The following is a 24,852-nucleotide window of genomic DNA, read 5'->3' on the forward strand; positions in this document are numbered from 1 at the left end:
TCCTTTGTAGCAGGAAACTACCGTATCATCACATAACAAGGGTATAAAGATGTATAACCCTTCCACCTCCAGCAGCTTCCTACAAAATAGTGGTTTAGGCACACTAGGGCAACAACAGGAAACATCATGTATTGTAGCTGTTCTCCGAGACGTCAGCTATACATGTAATCAATGCAGGCATTTACAGTGTAAGCAAAAAAAAAAAAGCATATCTCACCACAGCCCATGACAGCCTTCAGAATCTCTGGGGAAATTCAGCAACACGACAGTAACAGCTCAGTTTGGAGTGTACACAAACACCTTGAATCCCAGTGTCCTTCTATAAGCCATCCAAAACCAAGACGAAGGTTGCTCAGTAACTTGAGCTGCTTAGTAAGACAGTAACCAGAAACGGAATCACTGATACTAAGCAGAGATTTAGCCTTAAGTGAAAAGATGTAGAGAACAGTTTAAATGTCCATCTCATCTCTTATCTTGGTCAGCAGAAGTAAATCTGCAACACCAACACTGCCACGGCAGAGCTCTGATGAAAGGCCTGTCCCGGAGCAAGTCTCAGAGCAAGTATGAGACAGGTGGGATGAACTTTCCGCTCTGATGCTGGAGGTGGGTTTTGTCTGTTTGTTTGTTTTAAAAATCAAAACCCAATTATACGTCCAGGTAAGCTTCCTCTTAAGAGCCACCCTTTGACTCATCCAGGAGAGGTGACCACACTACAGTCCACTCTAGATAGACAGACTAGCTCTGAAGTCAAACTTAAGTTTTGACATTGTGGATGTGACACTGACACTGTCAGTGCAACATATGAATTGAGTGACCACTTTTTATAGAGCGTATCCCTCACCTGAAATAGAGACAAAAGTACATACTTGTCCTACCTCCCTTACACCAGATTTAAGCTTTCTCAGGGAAGTCAAAGCCCAACAGCCATGACCTAATAAGAATGGACAACAAACAGCATCCCCAGGACCAGCCCATGGAAGCCTAGAAGAAGTCATCTAATGGCAAGTTGAGACCTTTTCCAAGAAGTACCCCAAAGACCAGAGATTTTTTTTCCAGCTCAATCAGGCAGCTAAAAAGAATGTAAGCAATGCTTTCTTCAGGGTCAGATGAGAGGGCCCGGGCCAGTCACCATTGGTTATAACTCTACAGCTCTTTGTTTTCAGTGCCCATGCCTTAACATACACAACATCTGTAAACAGTCAAAAGCATCCTCTGACAAGCATTCAAAGGAAGAGCTGCATAGCCAACACAGATCAGGTACAATTCATACAAATAGGCAGCATAAGGCAGCTAAACCTCTGTCTTAGAAAAATATTCAGTTTGTTTAACTACATCAATACTCCCTGTGAAATTTCATTATCTGTTACCATCAAAACCTTCTTCTCCCCACAGTCTTTACTATTCCTTTCTTGTGACTTCATAGTATGTGAAGTGAGGCGTTAAGTTCCATGGAGAATATATTTTGCTTTTGTTTCCACTCAGTACTAAAAAAAAAAACCCAACTAAATAATCCAAAACAAGTTCTTCTCCCTCTTCCTTCAAAAGACGCAAAACTCTTCCTCTTTTCCCACGCCTTGGAACACATTTCCTTGAGGGCAGTGTTTGTTTTCAGCCCAATTCATACTAGGTGGAAAGAAAGCCACCACAACTGAGACAGGAAACACTAAGCTTTCACTCCAACAGAAGTAAACTAGAATTTCCTACCTGCTGGTGCTCAATACCAAAGCTGCCATAAATAAAGGCACACAAGAATAGTCTTGAAGTCTTTCAATAAATCTGCACACTCCCCCAAAAGGTGTACTATAGCTGTTATTGTCCTGCCTTCCAAAAAGGCATCAGGGTTTCTTTTAACAGCTATGTCTTGCCAATTTATCTGAAACAGAGATCCCATTCTGTAAGACTTTCACCAAGAATGACTTTAAGCTGAAAAGCTGGAGCCTAACAAATGCTCTGGGTAAAAAGCATACCTGTTTGTACCGTCAAGAAATAATGCAACTGAGATCTGGTTTTGTGTCCAAATTACCTTACCAAAACACCTCTAGAACTCAAAGGCGCTGTTCCTTTCAGGTATGTGACATCCTTTAGCATAGTTAAGCCACTATGGGTTTAACATGAGTTCAGTATTAAATATGCCGATGTTGGACATACAAGCAATTCCAATAAAAATATGCCAGTTTATCTTTCACCAGAAGTCTAACTTATTTTTTTTCCCCAGAAGCAGGCTTGAACTTTGTATAGAAATATGGTATCTACAGAGACTTTCAGTAGTTTAGAACCCCCAGTATTCAGCAGATGAGATTAGGATATTGCTAATATAGTTATGTTAGTTCATAATTGGCAAGTAGAACACCCACAGAGTTTTAACGACTATCCCCACTCCAAAAAAACCCACAATCTAAAACCTTTCCGGACTTAACTACAAAAAAGAAAGCTTCTGACAAGCACTGAATCAGTACTTCCATGCAGTAACATATACACAGGGAATATAAAAGGAATGGAAAGGGAAAGAGAAGGTATCAAATAGAAAATACATTTCTACTAACTGGAGAAAACATGCTTACAACTATTTTCACTCCTTCTTTGAGGCTGTGTCTGGAAGCCAAGGAATGTGCTAGTTATAAAGAGGCCATTTATGACGGAGTTCAATAGCATTTTAAAAGCCAGAAAGAAGCAGCCTCATTAAAGACACAAACTTGTACTAAGATTTCAACTGTAATAAACCTAGCTAATAACCAGCACAATACTTACGGATAGGCAAAGGAATTTTGTGTCGTAATTGTTTATATTTGTAGTATCTGTCAATCTTTGCCTAACAAATGCATCCCCATCAGTTCAAAAGCACGCACCTTTCAACCAAATTATGCTAATTCTGGTTTCAAAAAAAGAGATAGAACTGGGAAGGCAACGGCCAACAAAAAATTCTTGTAATTACAGCAGAAAGAGCTATAAAACAACTACTCAAACAAAACCAAAGTGATGGCCAGTACAGAAACAACAAATCTAGACAATAAGTTATTCAAAAAGCATGATTTTAGATTATTTCTCTCCATTAAAAAGTTTTTCTTTTAATAGCTGAACACTCAAGAGCTGGAAGTAACACTACTAAATGCCTGAATAAGTAAACTCTACCATTTAGTTTGTTTCAGCTGAATTTAAAAAGAAGTCCTTAACCCTTCTACAGACACACTGTATCATATGCAATTCTGTTCTACAAAAGTAACATAGGCATAAACACAGCACCTTCTATGACCTTACAGTACTACCCCTCACACAGAAAACGTTTCTTACTTTCCTCATTTTGTTCAATAAGCTGCTTCAAAAAAAGGAAAAGGCTGTGATTTTTCTTGAATATAACCATTTCAAATATATTGTTTGACATACCACTAGCACTTAAAAGTTCCACAGTAACTTTAATCACAGGTATTCTCAGGACATGCAAACCCAAAAGTGACTAGCAAAAGAAATAGTTGCCACTTCTGCAACCCTGTATCATGTTTTCATTAGAACACCCAGAGACAACAACGCTACAGTGAAGTTACTATTAAGTAAATTAAAATAACATTTTAATCAAACTGTTTGAAGTTTAACCTTTTTAAAATCATGAACATTTTAGAGATAATTTTTAATTCTCAAGACTTGTAAAACCTTGCATCAAACTAAAGGGTCAAGTAACAAATGTATTGTCTATGCCCCCTTTTAAAACCAGCATTGACAACCTAAATCCCTGACACTTCTAAAATAAAGCCTATTTTATTTAGATATATATATATATATTATTGCCTTAACATCAAAGCTGGAGGTTGAACTTTAAATTAATTTCCAAACAGTTTGTGGGATGCCTTTATTACATTTATAATGTAATTACTTCCAAAATTCTTCTATTTTGAAGAGCAGAGAAACGTTTACCTCATAGGAAGTATACACTCAATCACACAAAGGTTTCTAAAGTAGCCTCTCATTGATGTTTGTACCCTGCAGGCTATGTTTGTTACACAGCTCATTTGCTAAATGCAGTCCTTCTACATTTCAAGAAATAAAAAGGTACTAAAGTCAACCAGTAAAATGAATATGGTTCAGGCAAGTGCCTTGTCAATCAAGCTGCTGATAAATTTAAAATAACCCTCAACTGTCATCACTTTAAAAAGCTGAATATTTACAATCCAGAATGTAGAAGTTGATTGTTTGGTAAATAGAGAATCCTCATCAAGTTTTTTTTCTATCTATCTGAAATACAAACAACATTATTCAACACCCACAGATTCTGGATGATGGATTTACTTCCAGGTATTTCTGACACGCACAGGAATACCTTCAGATCCAGCCTCAAGATTCTTATCTATAATTCTCATCTATGTGGAATAAGTGACAGAGTAGTAAAACTCCACTTCCTTTCTTGGGAAAGGAAGCTGTTCTAATCTGAGCTTCAAAAAAGTATTTGGTATGGTGCCAATTCAAAAGAAGAGTATGTGAATTTTTACAAGAATTCAGGCAAGACAAGAGTCTCTCTAGACTGTTTTAAAAAAGAAAAAGATTCGAAAAAAATCATCTGACTGGAGGAATTTCACAAGCATAGTTTCTCAAAAAGTTTCTCAGGCCAGCTGGGCATTTTCCTTTATGACTTCTCATGAAAAGCAGAGCACGCTAACAGACGTTTGATGACAAAGCTAGAAAACAATAAGAAGGGAAGATGGGAATATTACATAAAGCTAGCAGACTTTCAGAGTAAAGGATGTAAGACTACACTTAAAAAATGCAAAATAACGTATACAAGAAGCAGGCAATGAAGGACACACACATGCCAATTATCACAAATAAACTAAGTGCCAACTCATAAGTGTTTACGGTAGTCATCAAGGAAATAAAGACCCAGGATATTTACTGATAAACAGGCTGTATTCAGTAGGAAGTCCCGCATGCTGGGATATTTCTAGAGATGAGACAATATAAATTCTCCACAGCCAGTAAGAGATAAAAGCTATTTTTCTTCTTTCTTCTTAATTAAGATAACAGGTCAGCTGAGGCTGTGATTTTTCTTTTTTCATGGATTGTATGTTTTTACTTTTCTTCATGGTCTGATATTAAAAAACACTGATTCAACTTGAAATTACTGAAATTTTCCACTTCGGACAGAAAGACTCATTCTACTTTATCGATGGCTTGCATTGCATAAGTGCCCTTTAGCACAGAAAAACTGTTAGTAGTCTTTACATTTTATTTTCTATTATTTCATATAAAACATGAATTCATTTTTATGTTCATGTTTTTAGTTGTGATAGTCTGGTTCTACTTGAGGAAGCTTCACTGCAACCAAAGAATGCTAGCAAACAGTAAAATAATCTTAGCATCTTTCAGCTAAAAATTCAATGTCTTCTCTGGACAAGGAAGCAATATTTTCCTTTTTAAAGGCCGCCACCAAACATTTAAGTTTATCACCCTCATTCTAAACACTGTCAGTCTACACTTTCTCTTACTGTGATCTAATGAGGCCTGAAAGGCTTCTTTTTGTTTTAAGCCATAATTTAAGTGCCTTGAAACTGTCTCTTTATTTTAACCTCATTTAGAAAGTTATAAATGGCCAATAAATCCAAACCCAGTACATTATTATTAAATGAACGCTAGTCCAGAATGACTTAAACCCTCAGAGATCAAACAATAATCCCAAGCAATGGTGTTAATTTCTCACAAGCACGATTTACTCAGTCCATATCAACCGTCACTGATAGCAAGAGATGCTATCAATTAATTAAAAGATGCTATCAATTAACTATCAACTGATCAAGCTTTATGCAGTGTTTATTTTCTTTGATAAAGAAATATGGATTTTATGATTTCAACTAAATGGCTAATTTTGTCTTTAAAGCAATACTAATATTTTGGCAAACATTTTCAGAAAGTTTGATTTGTAAGCACTGTTCTCTGCTTAGAAACATTCCTGGAAAAATTGTTTTTGTTAAAATTTCTTGCTACTCAATTCCCAGTTAAACTAACATGTCTGAGACAAGCTGCAAAGCAACACTGTCACATGTTACTAGACCCCCAGTTTCAATGTAAGGATAAGCCCAGAACTGAAGGCAACTCAAAGGTACTATCTGTCTCGGAGGTGAGAAGCTGGAACATCTGCCTCTTCTTGCTGTGCTATGCTGGTAGCTTACCTTCTTCACAGGCTGGGAGGACAGCTGGGGAATGCAGTATTTTCAGTCTTTTTATTACAAACATCTGAGGCTCACATGTAGGCAACTTGACTGAGAAAAAAAATAAAATCAAAACACCACCAACAAAACCCAACCAGTTTGACTGCACAACGCTTAATCCTTAAACCTCAGAAGTTACACAAAACTGGCTAGGCTCCCCCCGCTACCCCTTCTTCTTCCAGACAACCCTGAGGATCTAAACAAATGCAAAATTAGGTTAGAGTCCAGCAGAAAGATGGCTTTAAAGCAGCCGTTTGCTTGCCCTGTGTCTGTGGAACCCATCCACTAGATGTCAGTGTCCTCTTGGGCAGAGGAAAACCTTCTGGGATATCAACGAAAAGGCGGCAACTGATAGTCCTTGGTTATCTGGTCAGCAGGGAAGTTCTTATAAAGCATCCCTGGGCATCAGCTGGGCCACAAGAGAAGCAGCCAGCAACAGCAAGAGTTGGGGATACGAGGCACAGAACATAAACATAGTTCTCAACACAAAGTTTAGCCAGTAAGGTTACAGGCTAAAGGCCAAGAGCTGTTTCATGCAACATCAATGATTAAAAGTATAGCACATTGGTCAACAGGTACTAAGACACACTAAAAATGAGTGATAAAAAGGCTGCAAGATAAAGGTATTTCTATTTCTTATTTCCTAAAATACACCAACACACAAAACACTACTTTTGGACAAAAAAAAAACCACCCAAAAACCAGACACAAGAATAGGCTCTACCTCTACCAAAATTCAATCAGCTCTAAAGAGGCTTAGACTCAGAAGCAATAGAATAAATTATTATAGCAGTGTGGAACCCTCTGTGATAGGCAGGAAAACACCACACCCTACGTAAAGGACAGAGCAGAAGTCAAAGTTCAGGCACGTTAAGTGCTTGCAGCAGGAAGAAATGGGTAGGTGTTCTATTCACCTGCACGAAATCTAGATATTAAGATAAACTATAAATTTATAATAGAATAGAATATTTCAGTTGGAAGGGACCTACAATGATCATCTAGTCCAATGGCCTGACCACTTCAGGGGTGTCTAAATTAAGAGTATAAAAAGAGAATACTGATATAAAAGGAATCTTAAACTTGATAGCATGATCATGTAACGGGAAACTAACGCCACCCTAAAAATTATGGAGGACTGATGGGCAAGGACATGGCAGAGGGGAAGCAGCATCATGCACTACAAAAGCGGATAGACAAACAAGGAGAGAAAAATCAAGCTAAGCTTCTATAATACATATTAATTCACCCAGGATTGCGTAAGATCTACACAGTCGCAATCACAGTAGTGGTAGCACACACAAGAAACCTGTTTGTTCTTGTGGAGGAGACTGGGAAGGTTATGAAGCTGAAAAATACAAAATTAAGAATTTCGGATGGGGTACAAAGTACAGATTTCTTTCGTTTTAAAGATATCAGATCAATTTGCCAGACAACTCTCTCACTCGACCCCCAGCAAGAAAAACCACCTTGAAGCCAATTTGAGCAAGCACAGGACGCATTCCCAGAAGAACCACCTACAGTTACTGCATGCTTGCATCTGGGTAGCCTTGCCAGACAGGAAAAGGCTAAAAAAAAAAATTCACCACAACTTTTTCCTTTAGAAATAGGAACTTTAAAAAAAAAAAAGAAAATGAGGAAGTTGAATGAAAGGAAATTATACAGAGCTAAAAAAGTAAAACATTTGCAAGCAGCACCAGGCCTGCTCAAACATGGCAGGTAGCAGTACCTGCTGCTGTCGTGGCTCTCAATAGAGCAGTGATGGGTCCTGGTGTCCTGTGATCCTCAACCTGCTGCTACCACGTACCACACTCTGGGAGCTTCTACTCAGAATCTGCCATTGAGAGAAACTGGGAGGATGGCTCTTTTTCTTTTCTTACATTCTTTCTCTCAGTATCCGCCAGTCAGAGTAAAGTATTAGACTAGGTGGGCATTTGATTTGACACATTCATTTTCTATATTCTGAAGAAATCATATAATATCATATGATCCTAAAATTTATCTACTCATCTTCCTTCCCAGTTAAGAATATACCTATTGCACCATTTTTCATCCTTTCCAGGCAGCATAAAAAAAAAAAATTCTCATTCACATTATTGCTTTGTCCCAAATGCCACAGTTGTAGTTATGGTCACATTAACTGTTCATTGTTTTATATCCAAGTTATTTTTAAGGGACTGTCTTCTACGACCTCCTATTTGCCTGAGCAAGTCTCAGACAGTTTTGCCCTTTTGCTCTTATGCTGTGAACCCAAAGAAATCTCAAGGAGACTGCCCTCAACATGGAAATAACTCCAGCTTTTTCTTCCCATGTCCATAGGTGCACTGACAGAATACTGGGCTTGCTGGTCCATCTCTTTACAAGGTAATTGTTCTGATAATTTTAGTGAAAAAGTGGTCCTTTAACAGCAACAAAGGCAATAATGGGAGCATCCTGGACAAATTCTAACTCTGGCAACATTTCCTATAAGTCTTATTTACACTGTATCTTCATCCACCACACTGACATTATTGGTTGGTGAAATACAGGTGTAGTCAGCACCGACATAACTGGTCTGTAGATTCACCAACTCATCTTCCTCCCCAGTTATGAATATACCTATTGTACCATGTGTATCAGATTCTAATTTTAACACCACTAAAAGAAATCTAAAAATGTTTAGAACATTTTGAGATCCTTTCCAGGCAGTGTAAGACAATCTCGTTCACAGTATTCCTTTGTCCCAAACACCACAGTTAGAATTACTAATATTCAATTAATTTACTGTGTTAACTAACAAGCCCATCACTTTAGCACACAAGTAGCATTTACAAAGCAGTACTTCCTTAGTGGTTTATTAATTCTGATTTAATAATTATTAAGTTATGTACTTAAATATTTAGATACCATCAAAACACTGTAACTTACAAACACTAATGGACTAGTGGGATTGATCACAAGTGGGGAAATCACAAATTTATTCTTTTAAGAAATCAGCAAAAATATGATAGAACAGCAAAAGTAGGTTCTAGGCCTTTCCATCTTTTAGGGAAAGGCAAGTAACCACTCTATGGTGTACTTCAGATTTTAAAAGTTTCCTTCTAGCTATAACTGCAACTGCATAAACTGCTATTCACCCGCTTCTTTACACCATATGTTACAGAAGCTAACAAATACAATACAGGAAAGGACAGGTTTTGACGATGTACATGATTGTAAGATACGGATAGAAGCATTTCCTACTTTTTTTAGCTTCAGGATTTTTTTTTAAGTTTGGTACGAGCCACGTTTCTTCATCAATGCAAGGCTGTTCAGCTTCTGGTCCAGTGAACTATCACCAGGACAGTTTCATACCCACCCCTGCAGACAAAGGTTAGCTGTTTTTACTGTACTGGAGGCAACAGTTAACATAAATGACCACTATTTATATATTGGGATTTTACATATTAATCACTTAACAGTTGCACTGAGTTTAACAGTTTTCCACCTCTTATTCCTTTTATTCCAATTCTGTTTCTTTAATCTTATTCTGTAAACCACTAATCTCCTTTATTGCCATTCCTTCCCCATATCAGAGCAAATGCTGTCTTTATAGCAACTTGCTGCTGACACTGGCTGCAGACCACATTTGCCCATCTAGGAACAGGAAAGTTGCTCAACACTAAATGAAGTATTCCTCTTTTCTACAGATACTTAAAAAAAAATTCTGAGAAAATACTACAGTTGTGGTCAAATTCACATTCTAATTCTGGAAAACCGGAAACCATTTCAGCAAAGCCACAGAATGAACAAGGTAACTCGGTAAAACACTGGGACTGTGGAGATATCAGAAGAGAGGCAGCAGGTGGATTAGCATCACAAAGCCCCACCGCCGGCAGAGACCCCCATCAGGCCCCACTTGACTATAAAATACTGGTGACAGTTCCTGGCACAAGCAGAACTTCTTCCACATATTTACTGTCTCTTTTAACTCAGTGTATTGCTCAACATACACTACTCACAGAAGAGCTGCAGGCTGCTAACCTGCACACAAATAAGCTACAAATACCTTCCTGTTTTAGTTCACTAAAACTCAATGTAATCTCCGCAAAGAAACTCCTGAATAGCTTCCTCCTAACTCTTACTCTTCACTGCTTCCTTCTCCATCAAGATGCTTTTTACCTCCGCCAAGAAAAATTACACTTTATAGCATTTTACTGAGTATTGAACTTCCAGACCTAAAATTGGGGAGTCGACACTTAAATACGCTTTTAGATAATGGAAATGTAAGTTTGTGAAACCGCTAGTCACTGCTCTTCAGAATGACAAAATAAGTAGATGAAATACAACAACTGAGGAAAGTTGCATTACCAAAGTTACTTCCTCAGATCTATCAAAGCCACTCTTGGGAAAGGCTAGAGAAAAAAGAATGGAATCTAAAATTTTACAAAGTAAGACAGGAAATACTAAAAGCAAGCAAAATGTGAGTTTCTTTTTTATACAAGAAAAAAAAGAACAGAACAACTGAGGCTACATAGCACTGAACAACTTAAAAGGAACAGGTTCTGCTACTGCTTACAGCCATGAAAACTACGTGACTTGCTTTTCAGCATGGAAGCAGATATGTCTTTAGTCAGAAAAAAAGAAAACTTCTACATTCCTACAGATGTGGAAGACTGCCTATTGTAGGATTTCTAGCTAGGAAACAGGCTAGATATTGCGTGCAGCTTAGATCAGAGGACAACAATGACCCTTTCCACATAACAGAACTCCCCACACTTACTAAAAGGAGAACTCTTTAAGCACACTAAGTAAGACACAAACCAAGTTTCTCAATCTCATTTTCCCTTGATGGAAGTGGCAGCATTCCAAACAAGATCAATAGCTTTAAAAGATCTCATTTATTTTCAACTCGTCAGTTAAATTTAACCTCAACACCAATGTCTGCTGCAGTTTGACTTTAAGGAACAGTAGGATTTTTCTAAAGCGATGCCTTCTTTAATCCTTGCATTGTGCCTTCCCTTAAAGGCTACCTTCTCATTCCCAGTTGCTAGCATTGTGCATCAGTATTCCACTGGGTAACCAGAACAGATATTAATGCTAATAAGCCCAGACAGGAATACACGTTTGTTCTGAAGAGACAGTAACTGCATGACAAGTAATAGGATGAGAAATACAGGTTTGCTAAATCCTGGCTTTAAAATGCAAAATACAGAAATACATACTCTACAGCCAATGTGAATTAATTCACAGGAGCAGTGAAGTATCACGATGTCTTATCAGGATGCGAGTGCTTCTTATGGATGCATTACGGTGAATTGCACATTATGTGAGAATGCTCAAGTACATGCTACTTACTAGAAGATTGCATCATAACCCCAATGCAAGCTGCACTGCCATTCTCTCTGAATATTGACTGCATCCATTGTAGCCATCAGGACCTTTATTTCAAGATACTTGGATTAGGCTTTGGTCTCCAGGACTCTCTGTAATAACCACGCTGAGACAATAGTTCAATACCACAGTTCCTCTTTTGAGGAGAGGGATCCATAAGCAGTATTACCTGGTACAGTACAAATCCTGGTATATTAATCCTGATGAAATGAACAAATCATAACATGAAAATACGTAAGGAACAGTCTGCATGACAACTCTTACAGAGATCATTTCCAAAGAGAATCAAAAAAGTCCAACTTTCAGACATGTCGCAATTTGCACAGGATCTGACAGAAGCACTACACCCAGTGGAAAACTACACACTTTGCAGGGATGATTCAGCTACTAGCTGACATAAATGCAGAATTCCTAAAGGGTATCTTGTTTATACAATGACCAGAAGCTAAATCCAACAAGCTAAAGACAAATGAAAAGACAGCAGCAGTATGAATGCTAAAGGAAGCCCTCCAAAGCAAGCATTTCTTTTACCTTTTCTTCTGCAAAAATCTTTCCTCCATGGCATTTGAGATACTCTTAAAATTCATAATATACCTTGCATAAGCAAAGTTCCTCAACTTTCTTCTAGAGGTTTTCTCAAGCCCAGTTTATAAGTTAAAAGGTTTTATTTATATACTTAACTTTCCACACAATATGACAATCATATACTCGTTAAGCTGACCTACCACAGGAAGGAGAAAAAGCTGTGATCTCTATCCAAACAAATCTTTGGTTCAAGCATATAAAATTGGTAAGCTACATTCCTATGGACAGAACATTTGACATTCTTAGTTGTTGCCAGTCAATGCTAAATTCCAATACCACACTAGCAAGAATCTCTTAACAGGGAAAGGGGAAAAAAAAAAAATCATACAAATCGTATAAGTAAATATTGTCTGCTCTGTTATTATCACTTGTCTTGGAATAGTTTGCAAGGAACAACGTGAAAATCTACACCATCAGTACATGATTCAGGAAACTCCAGACTTCAGGATCAAGTTCTGGAGGTTTTAAAGTGATAAGTAATATAGTGACCCCATAAAATTTAAAGAACATGCCACTTAAATGCAAGAATAGAAGGAACTCATTTTTGCATTTATTTACTAAAGCTCATTACAGTGACTCCCTGATATGCCATACAAAAAAATCATTAAAAACTAACTAAACTAAAATCATGGTCATGTTTAGTTCAAAGGTACTGTCTCTCTAGAAATAAACCAGTTCACTACTTAATTATATCCCTGCACCGAATTCCCTTTTCAACCCATTGCTGCTTTTCTCACCTCTAAACACATCCTGGCCTCATGTACACTTATTATGTCTGGAAGATATCTTCATCCATAAGAGCTAAAAATATCATCACTCAGGTTTTTATATGCACGTACTTTCTTCACTGGATGATCATATTGCCTTACTTTACCAGACGCGGAATATTTTTTCTATGAATACAGGAAGGGAAGCCTATTATGTATGCTATAAGACTGTACAAACAGGATGCTGGGTTCATTTTCACACAATTACCAATTTAAACAGTGCTAATGCTTTGTAAAATGCATTGCCAGAAAGATACATTGCTATAGCTTTGCACCAAAAATGCTAGTGTTTAATAACATATAAATCACCAAATGTAAGCTCTCATTCTGGCTATTCCATATTAGAATTAGTTACGGGATTAGCTACCATTTTAGCAGTAAATATTATTTCCATTTAGGAAATCACAGTTTATACATGGATTTATGGCAACAGCTTGCTGACTTTAGGATACATGCATTTTTTCCAGTGTTATTGGTCTCTCAATTTAAATCATTTATATTAACAGGCTATGTATTTCTGTAATTTGTAAGAAATACAACTAGGCGTCTCTCTGCCACAGCTTCATATGTTCAAATATCTACCTGTTCTTTTCAGAACAAGAAAAATAGAAAGTTGACATCCTAAACAACTTGCAGGCTGCATTTTCACTGTAATAAAAAACAAAGAAAAGCAATGAAAGCTCAGATATCATCATCTTAATCAAGATATCAAGAAAATATCTGGCACCAGTTGAAGAAGCAACTGGAGCAATGTTACTACAGAATATGAGGGCAATTTCCACAGCAGTTCTATGGAATAGCCTTTGGAAAAAGTTCTTCTGTTTATAAAGAAGATATAAAAGGTTGTGATTGATTTGTGAGTGACTATATGGCTAAATATCCAGCTTAATGACAACTTAGTTCAGAATATTTTTTGAAAAACAGACTCATGTCCAAAGCTTTAAGTGCAAAGCTCCTGTGTTCCAGTTTTATAGCAAAGAAGCTGTTAAAGGAAACAATGTAAGATACATTTCTCCCTTCTGAGCCTACTCTTTGTGAAGTAGAAATAACATAAGAATAAACTATCTATAAAAGAACACATTTCTTTACTAAAATAAATTACAGTGAGTGCCTGAAGTACTTTCCAAGATCCTTCTACCTGCCTAAAATCATAGTCATCTTTCTCCATTAGCATTTACATATAGTTCCCTATATGTCCATTAACACTTACACACAGTTCTGTTTATGCAGTCTCACAGGAAATGAGTTAAAATTAGTTATACATTTTAGTTTGGTCATAATAAAAATCAACACAGCTTTGTTTAACCACCTATACTACTAAAAATGGAAATCTCCGAAGAAACTGTCAAATACTTAAGAGCTATCTGGGGAGACTCAAAATATCTAAGAGATTATTTCCTTCCTTTAACAGTTTGTGCAACAGGGGTGCTGCCCTATAGGCAATTTATAATTAATTCATTTCTGCGGGAACTCTCAGGTTTTTGAAGCAGTTAAACTAACCTACATACACCCTTCCCTCCAGAATAGTGTTTCATTTTCCAGCTTTATTTCAAGCTAAATGATTCCCTTGAGTTCTCCTACTGGACAACTGTATTCATTTCAATTAACAATTACCTATTTGCTAAAATTATCAGAATATACATGAGGGAATAACTAATAATGAAAGCACAGCTTCCAGTCGTAATCCTGCTTCCTAGGCAGGAAGGCAAAGATTCAAGTAGAAAGTAAAGGAAGAATTAAGACTTATTTTCTACATGTGGAAAAGCAGTAAAAATAAAAAAAGCTACGCACTGCAAAAATGCAGGACATAATACATTTACCACTGACGCATCCCCATGATCAATTTTACTCACTTACAGAGCAGCCAGTTATCAACTTACAAACCCGACCTAACAACAGTCTAAATGCAGTGCACTATTCCTATCACTTGTTCTTCTTTGTTCTGCTTTTTAAGTCAATTAATTTCTGAGCTTTGTGCAGTAAGACAGTGCAAATACTGGAGAACTAATCCAGTAAGAAAATCGGTCTAAGTAGGAAGCTATACTCAAGCACCATATATGCTACCAGAACACCGAGTGCCTTGAGGAAAAAAAGACACTGTTCCACCACAGGGTTATGCTCTAGAGAGTCAAATATAGTCAGATAAGAAGTGAAACATTTAGGACAGAGTGGAACATCACTCAGGCTTCTTAAGAACTGTGCAGTTCCCACAGCAATCAGTCATTTCAACATGATGCATAACCTACACTGGCAAGTCCCTTGAACACTTAAAGACAGGAAACCCATATAGCATTCCTTTAAATTAGGAACCCAGTTGTTCAAAGATAGCTGTCCTCCAAGGACTATCAGAGGAATAATGCCGTACTAACACAAATGAAAGACAACATCTATTAAAAAAATAACCAAACTATGGAAAACAATATGAAAGTTCCGGACCAACCGCCCCCTGAAACTCTCAAATGAGGCGAGTATCTGGAAATCATGCCTACTGGCCACTGAAGTCTGGTCAACGCCTGCATAAACTAGAACCTTGTCTAAACAGCTGCAGACATCCAGCTCGACACAAGAAATGGACTTCTCATCCATGATACTGGCCCTATAGCAGATATGAAAGATAGCAATGATAGCAGAGGTGCTAACTGCCCGGCCTCAATAAGAGTAGGAAGATGAGACAATGCCACTCATGTACAGCATCCTTTCAGCATCCTATTGACTGTCCTTTAGTAGCTGTCCAGAAGAAAAAGTCTTGGCCCCTCATTCCCACTGTAGCCCAGCTGCACAGCTGAAAGATGGTCATCTACCCCTCCAGAACTAAAGAACTGCTCTCAATCTCATTGATCCACATAGAAGCTGTTCTTCCTGTGACCACAAAGAGTACAAAACATCTGTGTGTTTTCAGATGAAAAACAAAACGCAGATGTCATCCACATGAGGCAGCAAGAATGACAAGACAGCAAGACAGACAAACGCAGCAAGATGCAAAACTGTTCAAGAGGACACCACTGTACTCTGACCTTAGAAAAACAAACTAAACCAGCTACAATTTACAAGACTACATAAGAAGGAAGTTAATGTAAAAAAGTTTGTTTAAAAATGACAAGTTCAGTATTATAACTAAATAAAAGAGATTAAAGTAGTGCACATGTTCACTAAAGCAATATGGTTTTAACTAAGTTAACTTCCCCTTAGAGAGTGATGCTTTCCAACCCTTGACTGTAGACACCAAAACTCATAACTAAGATCATACACTTAAAACTAATATATTTCACTCATGTTTAATAATCAAGGCCTGCTCTCCAACATATAAAAAAAATGAGTACAGCCCTTCCTCCAAAGAGAAGGAAACCTAAATTACATGGATACACTTAACAACTGTTAGGATTTCCACAAATTATAGCAAATTAAAAATTGAACAAGCTAACCAATCCATATGCACTTACAACTTTCAGTCTACTAATGTAGCTGCCCTTGGCACATTCATAACACTAGGCAATTCGATTCTTTTTACTGCACTAAGGGAGTTCAGAAGTAAAATAAATTTAAAGAATTAACTGTTAGAAGCATTGTGGTACGATTTCCTCAAAATTACTGATGCTTCCTTCTAGAAATTTGAATGAACAAAACACGTATCTTTCTTCGCTTTTGTTCCTAATGACATATCTAGCCCACAAGCCAACATCATTCATAGCTTCAGTCCTCTTATAATAGATAGATATTTTCCCCCATTGACATAACTGGCTACATCAGCTTGCTACTTTTTACAGCTGATAATTCAATTCTTCTAGGCTCTTCTTTCAAAAGACACTTCCATTAGAGCAAGATTGCCTTTAAGTCTTCCCACAAATTGATTACCACCAATAAAATTACCTTTTAAAGAAATTAAAAGTATCAATTTGTAGGAGGATAGATAGGAGGAAAAATTAGGTCAACTAAACTAGGTCATCCATTTATACCTCTATTTATCTGGTACCTTTTGGGAAACTTATTTCTCTACTTCATCTTTTTAGCTGTGCGAGGTTTTTTTCATTCCAAAGCTAACAGCAAAAAGGTAGCTAGAAACAAGGCCCTCAGAGATACAAGTTGTAACTTTCCTACACAAACCTGGCAGGGACTGAAACATCCTGACATCAGTATTCAAAGATACTTTAAAACAACGGTTCCCAACCCAGAACCATCGTCCTAAAGTCTCTCAGACTTCACCGTGCTCTTCTCCTCTTGCAACTCTTTCCTTACCTTGCTGTTGCACTCAGCTTCTCTAGTAAAGCTACTACCTTTGTGCTTGTACTGCCTCAGCGGTATCAACTCCGAACACAGTTTTGTTTCTCAAAGATGAAGAGGGACTCAAGACAGCACTCTAATAATACAGCCGCTCCGTGGGGCTCCCAGTTCTGGATCAAAAACTCCACAGCCATACCAGGGTGCTCTCCTTCCAGGAATACATTCTGACTGTTTAAGTAATTCATGATTTAAGTTTATATTAGCAAGTTGGTTTGGGGTTTTTTTTTGCCCGATGAAGCAGGAAAACAAAGAGCTTAATCTCTTTGCAACATTCACATGCTAGTTAACAGAAATAGAAATGCATATCCATGCTTCACTTAGGGCAAACACATACAGCTGAGTTATCCAAGCCTGCACTGGCATAACTGTAGTAGTTGTGGAGTACGGCAACCTGAGGAAAACACCAGGATGCAAACACCGCACTTCTTAACGGCGCAAAGAGCTTCTGCTCTACCCCATTAACTTATGCTTTACTCAGTTCCGTATCTGACCGTTAACACTGATGTCTCTCCCTAAATGAAGGCCCTATTACAAAACCAAGAAAAATAAAATGTCATCTAACTTCTGATTTCAGTTCTATATATGTATACTCAAGGTACTACTATAGTTTTACCTTTTCCCAACGCTAACAGGTGCGCTACTATTTTCTCTATGCCAAAAGGTCCTAGGTACTAAGCATATCACAGTACAACTGTAGCAGTACAAAACGTGAAATCCACACATCTTAAATAGTAACAGTGAACAAAAACAAGCAGAATTCCCATTTATTACAAATCAAGGGATTTAAGATTAATTTAAAAGCCTCAGACTTTTGTTGCTTTTACTATTAACAAGCGTATACACATTAGATAAGCAGATATTCAGATTAACCTTTCCCTGCTTGCAGAGCTAGTACTTCTGTTTAGCTGTAATACCATCAAGGAAAAATACCCTGAACTTATTGCAGTTTTAAGGTAAATTATGTATACTCCGAAACAAGAAATTTGTACTACAGCAATCAGTCACACATATATGCAGGGTGTATACAGACATACATCCAGAGATATATATAGATATGTGCATGCACGTATCTCTGCATGCACGTATCTCTGCAGAACCACAGATGAGGGTCTAGGGTTGATGAACTGTGGTCACATGAGACATACATATATATAGGTATTTAGGTATCTATCTATATATATGGTATCTATCTGTATAACTATATACAGCAAAAGGCACTGTAGGATTGCGATCAGAATAAAAGCAAAGTATGTATTTGATATGCTATTTAAATTATTTGGAGTGTATGTGTTATGCCATGAGGTACAATGTCAAGATTACCATTTGTTCCTCCTGAACAATTCCGTAATATTCAGCAAAATCAGTACAAAACCCTTTACTCCATCAGAACAGTAGACTTAGACACTGCTGTCTGTAGAGACTGAGCAAACAGAACTTACTAACACGCAAGCCATTTGACACAACCCAGAGCATTCCCTGACTTGTTTTAGTTTAATTTGTCCGAAAGAACTGCCTGAAATTTCAGGCAGAGTTTGCAAGCTCTTATACCCCAGGGTCACTATTGCACCTTTGTGGTTGTATTCAACTGCCTCTATAAAAATTCAGAATGGCACAACAAGAACAGCACTCATTTCCTCAGAAGTGGACAAAAAAGCTGAATATTTAAACTGCATGGTTGTTCACAGAAAGTTGTATTATTTTTTTTTATATAACATTTAAAGAACACTATTTCACCAAATTTCAGAAGCCTCTGAAGTTAAGGGTTACTATTCAATCATACTGCTCCAACCAGATGTAGTCTATGTAAATGAAGCTTTATGAATGGCCTGGATGACAATCGCTGCTCACAATAAAGTGATCTGATGGTGTGTGTGTCCCCCCGCCAAATGAACAGCATCTAGCTGAAATACAGCTAATGGATACAAAACTCCAAAAATACATTAACACTCAAAGTGTAATACGAAAGAGGAGTAGTAACAGACACACTTTTACACTGAAATTATAAAAAGGCTCAAAGCATATCTAAAGTGACAGTTGTCTATGACCTATTAACACATCTCTAAGAGCAGAGCTTCTTATAACAGATCAGCTGTACAACACACTTACGGGTCATTTCCTCCAAGGCAATTAGTCTTTCTACCACACTTAAGGGACGAGAAGTTCACAACTGTTGATGTTCATTCAAAAGCCCCCAGTTTACAAGAATTTAATGCGAACATGTATTTACAACAAATAAATCTTTTTTTGAAGTTTCAAGTTTACCATCTAGTTGATTTTACCAAAGCATTTTTCCTAGTTTAACTTAATAGATAAAAATTATTTCTCTCGAAAAGACAGCGTGTTTTATAATGTATATGATAAAGTATAAGTTGAGAATTCATGTTTCAAACTATGTGCTACAAACATTAAATTCATTAAATAAATATTAGAAAATATGATTTCCAAAAACATTTATACAGGTGGGCTTTTAAAACTTAAAAAATAACAGAGAGATATAATACTCCTATCTTTCTTCACTAAGTTTGCCGATTATATGCTTGCCTTACAAATTGAAAAAATATCTTCACAGATACTCAAGGGGTGCATTAATAGTATTTGAATCAGAAAGGTTTACACAAATGCACATTAATACACACACAAGCTTTTAAGAAGGGTGTTTCCCACGTGCTGTGGCTGTGGTTGAATATAGTATTTTTGATTTTTTAATGCTATCTCAGAACGTACAGGAATTAGAACGAAATCAATGTCACGATTGCCATTAGTACATGGACTTTCACTATGTAGCTTGGTAGTCTTGTTCAGTGATTTAGAAGAGTCTAGATTCCCAATTTATTTTTAGTAGTCTTAGGCACTGTAGAAAAGATGTACTTTCCCGAAAAAAAATACAAGAGGGAAGGCAAGTTTTATAACATCTGGTGTAGCACTGCTTATGATCAGCTTAGCTTTTATCCTTAGAAGTCAAGCACACTCCACCTCCCCTTTTTTAAATAGGATTTTCACAAAACAGTGAGGTAGAAGTACTTAAAAATAATTTTTTTTTGAAAATAAAACCATTGAAAGCATAGAAACTACCTTTCTACCTGTTTCAAATCAATGACCCATTCAACCCCCCTTTCATACTTTAGAAAACAGTGCATCAAGTTCTTTACTATCTCCAAACCTAAGAGTTCCAGCTTAGATGAATTAAGCACAACACAGATACACAGTGTTCAGTTGTTTGAGTTAGTTACCAGTGTCCTCTTGAATGAAAGGTATAAAAAGATCAGAGACCACACGTAGGTACCTAGCAACTCCTTTCAAAGTTGTTAAAAATCAGTATTATTTAGACTGATTATCTACAACAGGATCATTTTGATACCACTACCTCCAGACAACAGCTGAGGGTCACCTACACAGCATCCATTGCAAAAATTACTTTCAGCTGTTCTCTCTGTTCCATGACAACAGATTAGCCAGAGACATAACCTAAAACATTAAGCAAGACTGCCACATACCACATAATTCAAACATAATAATTCTGATTCTTTAAGGTAAAGCTTTACACCATTCATATTTCAATTCTCCTATAAAAATGGCAATCTACATCAGACAATAGAAATGAGAATGTCAGAAGGCTTTTGTGGAAATTACTGCATAAAAAACCAAAAATGTTAGTTGTGGATAAATTAAATGAAAAATCTGTAAAAATTATTTATTGAGGTCTTTCTAAAATCTAGAAGAACTGTTTTCTTTGCCTCCATATGGAGCTTTGACTTCCTTGCCTTGTTTGATGCAAGACACACGCTCATTATAGAAAATCAGAATCTAGACCATGCTGGTTGTATTCATACAACATGAAACACCAAGAGGATGCGATCTATACTTACTTCCTTTTGCCCAAATAGCAATATCACCAGAAATCAAGGAAAAAGTATACCCTTGGATGTATTGTAAGCATACTAGTAAAATCCTAACCTACATTATTTTAAGAAAAAGACCACTTGCCCCTACATGCACAGATACATGCTTACTGGCAAAACACACAGACAAGCCTTCACTGTTTTCAAACTATCTGCTTCATTTAAACCTAATTGTGCACACCCACAGTACTGAAGTGATCTACTAGTAAGTCCTGCTTACTTTCTAGTGCAAACTAATTAAAATTAAATACATTTGCTTTCCAGTAACAAACTTGCTACTGGTGCCCAAATTATACAATTTATCTTGTAAACCAGGAGTGGGGAATCAACTTTCCATCTTCCAAGTGGAAGATGTTTTCAGATATGTCAATAGCATTATTAAATAGCAGTCTTAGTCATCTACACTATGGACTTCCAATAACATTCAGCCAGATTAATCAGTCTACCTGCGCGTAACTCTATCTTCTCTGCCTTCTCTTCCAGCACTCCCTGGCACCTGCCTATCAAGTACTTTTAGTTCATTCACTCGGGCCTAAATATAATTCTGTAAGCCTATTACTCAATGCATTCAAAGGCAATAAAGATGTGAAAATAAAGAATTGTTTTCAGTTGCATTCACCCACTATTCCATACCTATTTTTAGATTCCATTTTGACTTGGAAATGAAGTGATGAGTAACAGCAATTCCTATTCCACAACAGTACATCCTGCACTTAAATGAGAAAATACAACTTCCTCCTCCCCCCACCCGCTGCAAAATCTCTACTACATATTAAAGAATACAGAACACTGAAGTTTTTTTACCCCCTTCACCTCTCTTTCCACCTCCCTTTTCAATCATTTTAAAGAGCATCTAAGCATGGCTCTGTTAAAAAAAGAAAAACCACATCAAAACACACACCCAAAAACCCAACAAAGTACCCCAACATGCCCATAGTGAAAAAATAAATAAAGCAATAATTATGATTCTTGACACCATACAAATCTATATCTGCTTTAGTACATGGAGGTGAGACTAATGTGAATATTAAGGCCAAAGATCAGCACACTAGTTTCCTGGTTTTCCTATAATTTATTATGCAAACATCAAATATGAAAGTTTGAAATAGAAAGTGTTCAGAGGACAAAAGAAATTTTGGATGTAATTGTTTCCAAAGCATTTAAAACAGTTTCAGATAATACATCTTTCTCCTGAAATGCCTTGACAATTAGTTCCTACAATGCTATTTTCACATTTTCCTTGCTGCTGTATGAAAGCGATGGGAAAGCTTACTGACTATACAGTTGAAAGCTACAGAAACAACATGCTGTCAAAGACAGAAATTGAAACAAAAGCTATTTTTCCATACAGAGGTGCTACTACTTAGAAGAAAGGATAACAAAACTATCATATACCATTCACCGATAACAAAGCTAAAACATTAGGCTATTTATCAGATATGAAATGGTAGAAGTAGATTAGGAGATCTAGTATAAAGTATTTAACAAAACGGGTATTTAAAAAGGCCTGCATTTTCCACCAGTCTAGGCCACCCTTTCTGTAAAATACACGTAGTTTATGTGAACAAGACAGACTCATCAGTACAAGTGAAGATGTCAATTTGTGTTTAATAGCAACTGTATTACTAAAACTACCACTTAATGAAACAGTTCTGTCAAAGTATTTAACCTTAAAATTTTCATGCGCAGATGCTCTATTCATCAAAACAGATTTAGAAGTGTCATCGCTCCAATGCCATTCTTCGTTTTACATTTTTCTCTCTTCCTTTCCCACACGCTCAGATGTTTCGGCAGCATACTTTCAGTATTTGCAAAATCCTGCCCAAAGAGCATGGCCGATTTCCCACGGGCTCCCACCCCACCCTGGATGAACTCCTTACTTCCCAAAGTCCACTCCACTTCCTCTTCCACCCCTGGACCTGCCAGCACTCCCAACGCCCCTCCGCCTTGCGCAACATCCGCGGCCTCCTCCCCACATTTCAGACAATCCCCGATGCGACATTTACATTGAGATTATTATATTTTTTTTTTTGTTCCCAGACCACTATCAAAGACTGACAGCTTAAAGGGCTAACGATGCGGTTTTAAATGCAAACAGCACTGGATAATAAAACAAGCTACAAAAATACATGTATATGGAGGTCACTAACCCACTCATCTTCAGCTCTTCTGTGGGTCAAACTGTATTTTGATATTAAGTATTTAAACAATATTGAAAGGCTCCAGCGACATCTGCCCAATCGAAATTATTGTTCAGCTCAGACCATCTATTCAAAAGATAAATCTCCTCAAACATTTTAACAGCCCGATTAAACAGTTAAAATAAACCAGGAAAAGAGCTAATTTTCCAATAAATTCTTCCCCCGAGCACACACGTTAACCAAAGGCTGAGGGTGAACCGATCTGGAAGAAAGGACGAGGGATACAGGCAGGGCTGCGATGGGGGATGGGGAGTGCAGGGAGATGTTAGGGAAGGAAAGATGAATATTCCTCCAAGGACTGTTCAATGCATTTAACACATCGCTTCGGAAAGAAGAGAAATCTCAGGCAGGCGGGTACAGGGGCAGATAAAGGGGGGAAGAAGGTAAGGAGTGCCCTATTATCCCCAGATGACATTATACATGGCAGCCCCGCGAGAAAAGGGGCTGTAAGGCAGAGGAAGCGCTAAACACACACCCCCCCCCATCCCGAGCCGCCTGTGTCCCCTTTATCTGCTCGGGGAAGCGCGGGGGGGATGAGAAGGCTCCCGTTTAATTTTGCAACAGCCGATCACCTACCACCTCCTCGGGCGGACAGCAGGGCCGGAGTAGGGGGCTGCGCTGACAAACCTTCCCCAGGGGTGGGGGCAGGAAAAAGGGTAAATTCAGGCGGCCACCCTTCACGCCCACCCCCCCGCCCCGCCGACCCAAAAAGTGGTGGGGGGTACGGGGGAGCCGGCCGAGCTCCGGGAATACACAATGGCAGGTCACTCCCAGAGAAGCGATGCTTCCCTCGACGCCCCCTCGCTGGCAGGAGGGTGGGGAAGGGGCTGCGGGGGGAGCCCGGCACCTCAGGCCACCCTCCCTCCCCCGGCCCTGAGGGGTGCCCTGAGCCCTGCCCGCCCCCCCACCCCCGCCGCGCCGCCACCCCTCACCATGAAGTCGCTGGCGAAGTTGTCCTCCCCATTGTGGTCCGTGTCCTTCATGGCCTGGACTCGCTTAATGAATTTCCTCAGGATCTCCTCCTGGCTCATCCTGCCCCGCCGGCCGCCCTGCGGAGCGGGAGCCCCAGCCCCGGCCGGCCGCCCGCCCGCTCTCCGCCTGGAGCTCCCTCCGCCGCACCAGCCCGTCACCCAGCTGCCTTCCCTGCCTCGCCTCGCCTCTCCCGCCCCCCGGGCCTGCCCCGCGGCCTGCTGCCGCGGCTCGCCTCGGTTCCCCACCCCGCTCACGGCCGCTCGGCCGCCCGCTCCATCCTCCCTCCCTCCGCCCGACCCTCCCTGGACGCCGCCGCCGACACAGGGACACGACGAAGTCCCCACCTCCTCCCCCAACGCAGGCGCGGCTCCCGCTCCGCCGGCCTTTCTTACGCCTGCCCCTCCCCGGCAACCGGCCCGCCTCCGCCTCGCGCCCATTGGTCCCCTCTGACAGCCGCCTCGTTCTATTGGTGGCCGGGCACGCTAATCACTGGCTAGCCCAGCCTCGAGGGAGCCCTTCGTTGCGCTGGTCGCCTCGCCCCGCTCTGCCGGCCCCTCCCGTTTCCCAGGGATGGGACCTTCCGCAGGGCGCCGAATGGAGCTCTGGACGG

General features: G+C 38.8%; 1 protein-coding gene across 1 annotated transcript in view; it reads right to left on the reverse strand.

The window, feature by feature from the left end:
• Positions 1–24,468, reverse strand: part of PTPN12 (protein tyrosine phosphatase non-receptor type 12) — a 76,889-nt gene extending 52,421 nt beyond the window's left edge. The window contains exon 1 of the mRNA XM_074560250.1: positions 24,203–24,468. Within this exon, the coding sequence (XP_074416351.1) occupies positions 24,203–24,301 (99 nt within the window). The 5' untranslated portion in view covers positions 24,302–24,468. The remainder of the gene's footprint in view (positions 1–24,202) is intronic.
• Positions 24,469–24,852: the final 384 nt, after the last annotated feature.

Source organism: Larus michahellis, chromosome 1 (assembly GCF_964199755.1).
Source record: "Larus michahellis chromosome 1, bLarMic1.1, whole genome shotgun sequence".
Lineage (NCBI taxonomy): Eukaryota > Metazoa > Chordata > Aves > Charadriiformes > Laridae > Larus > Larus michahellis.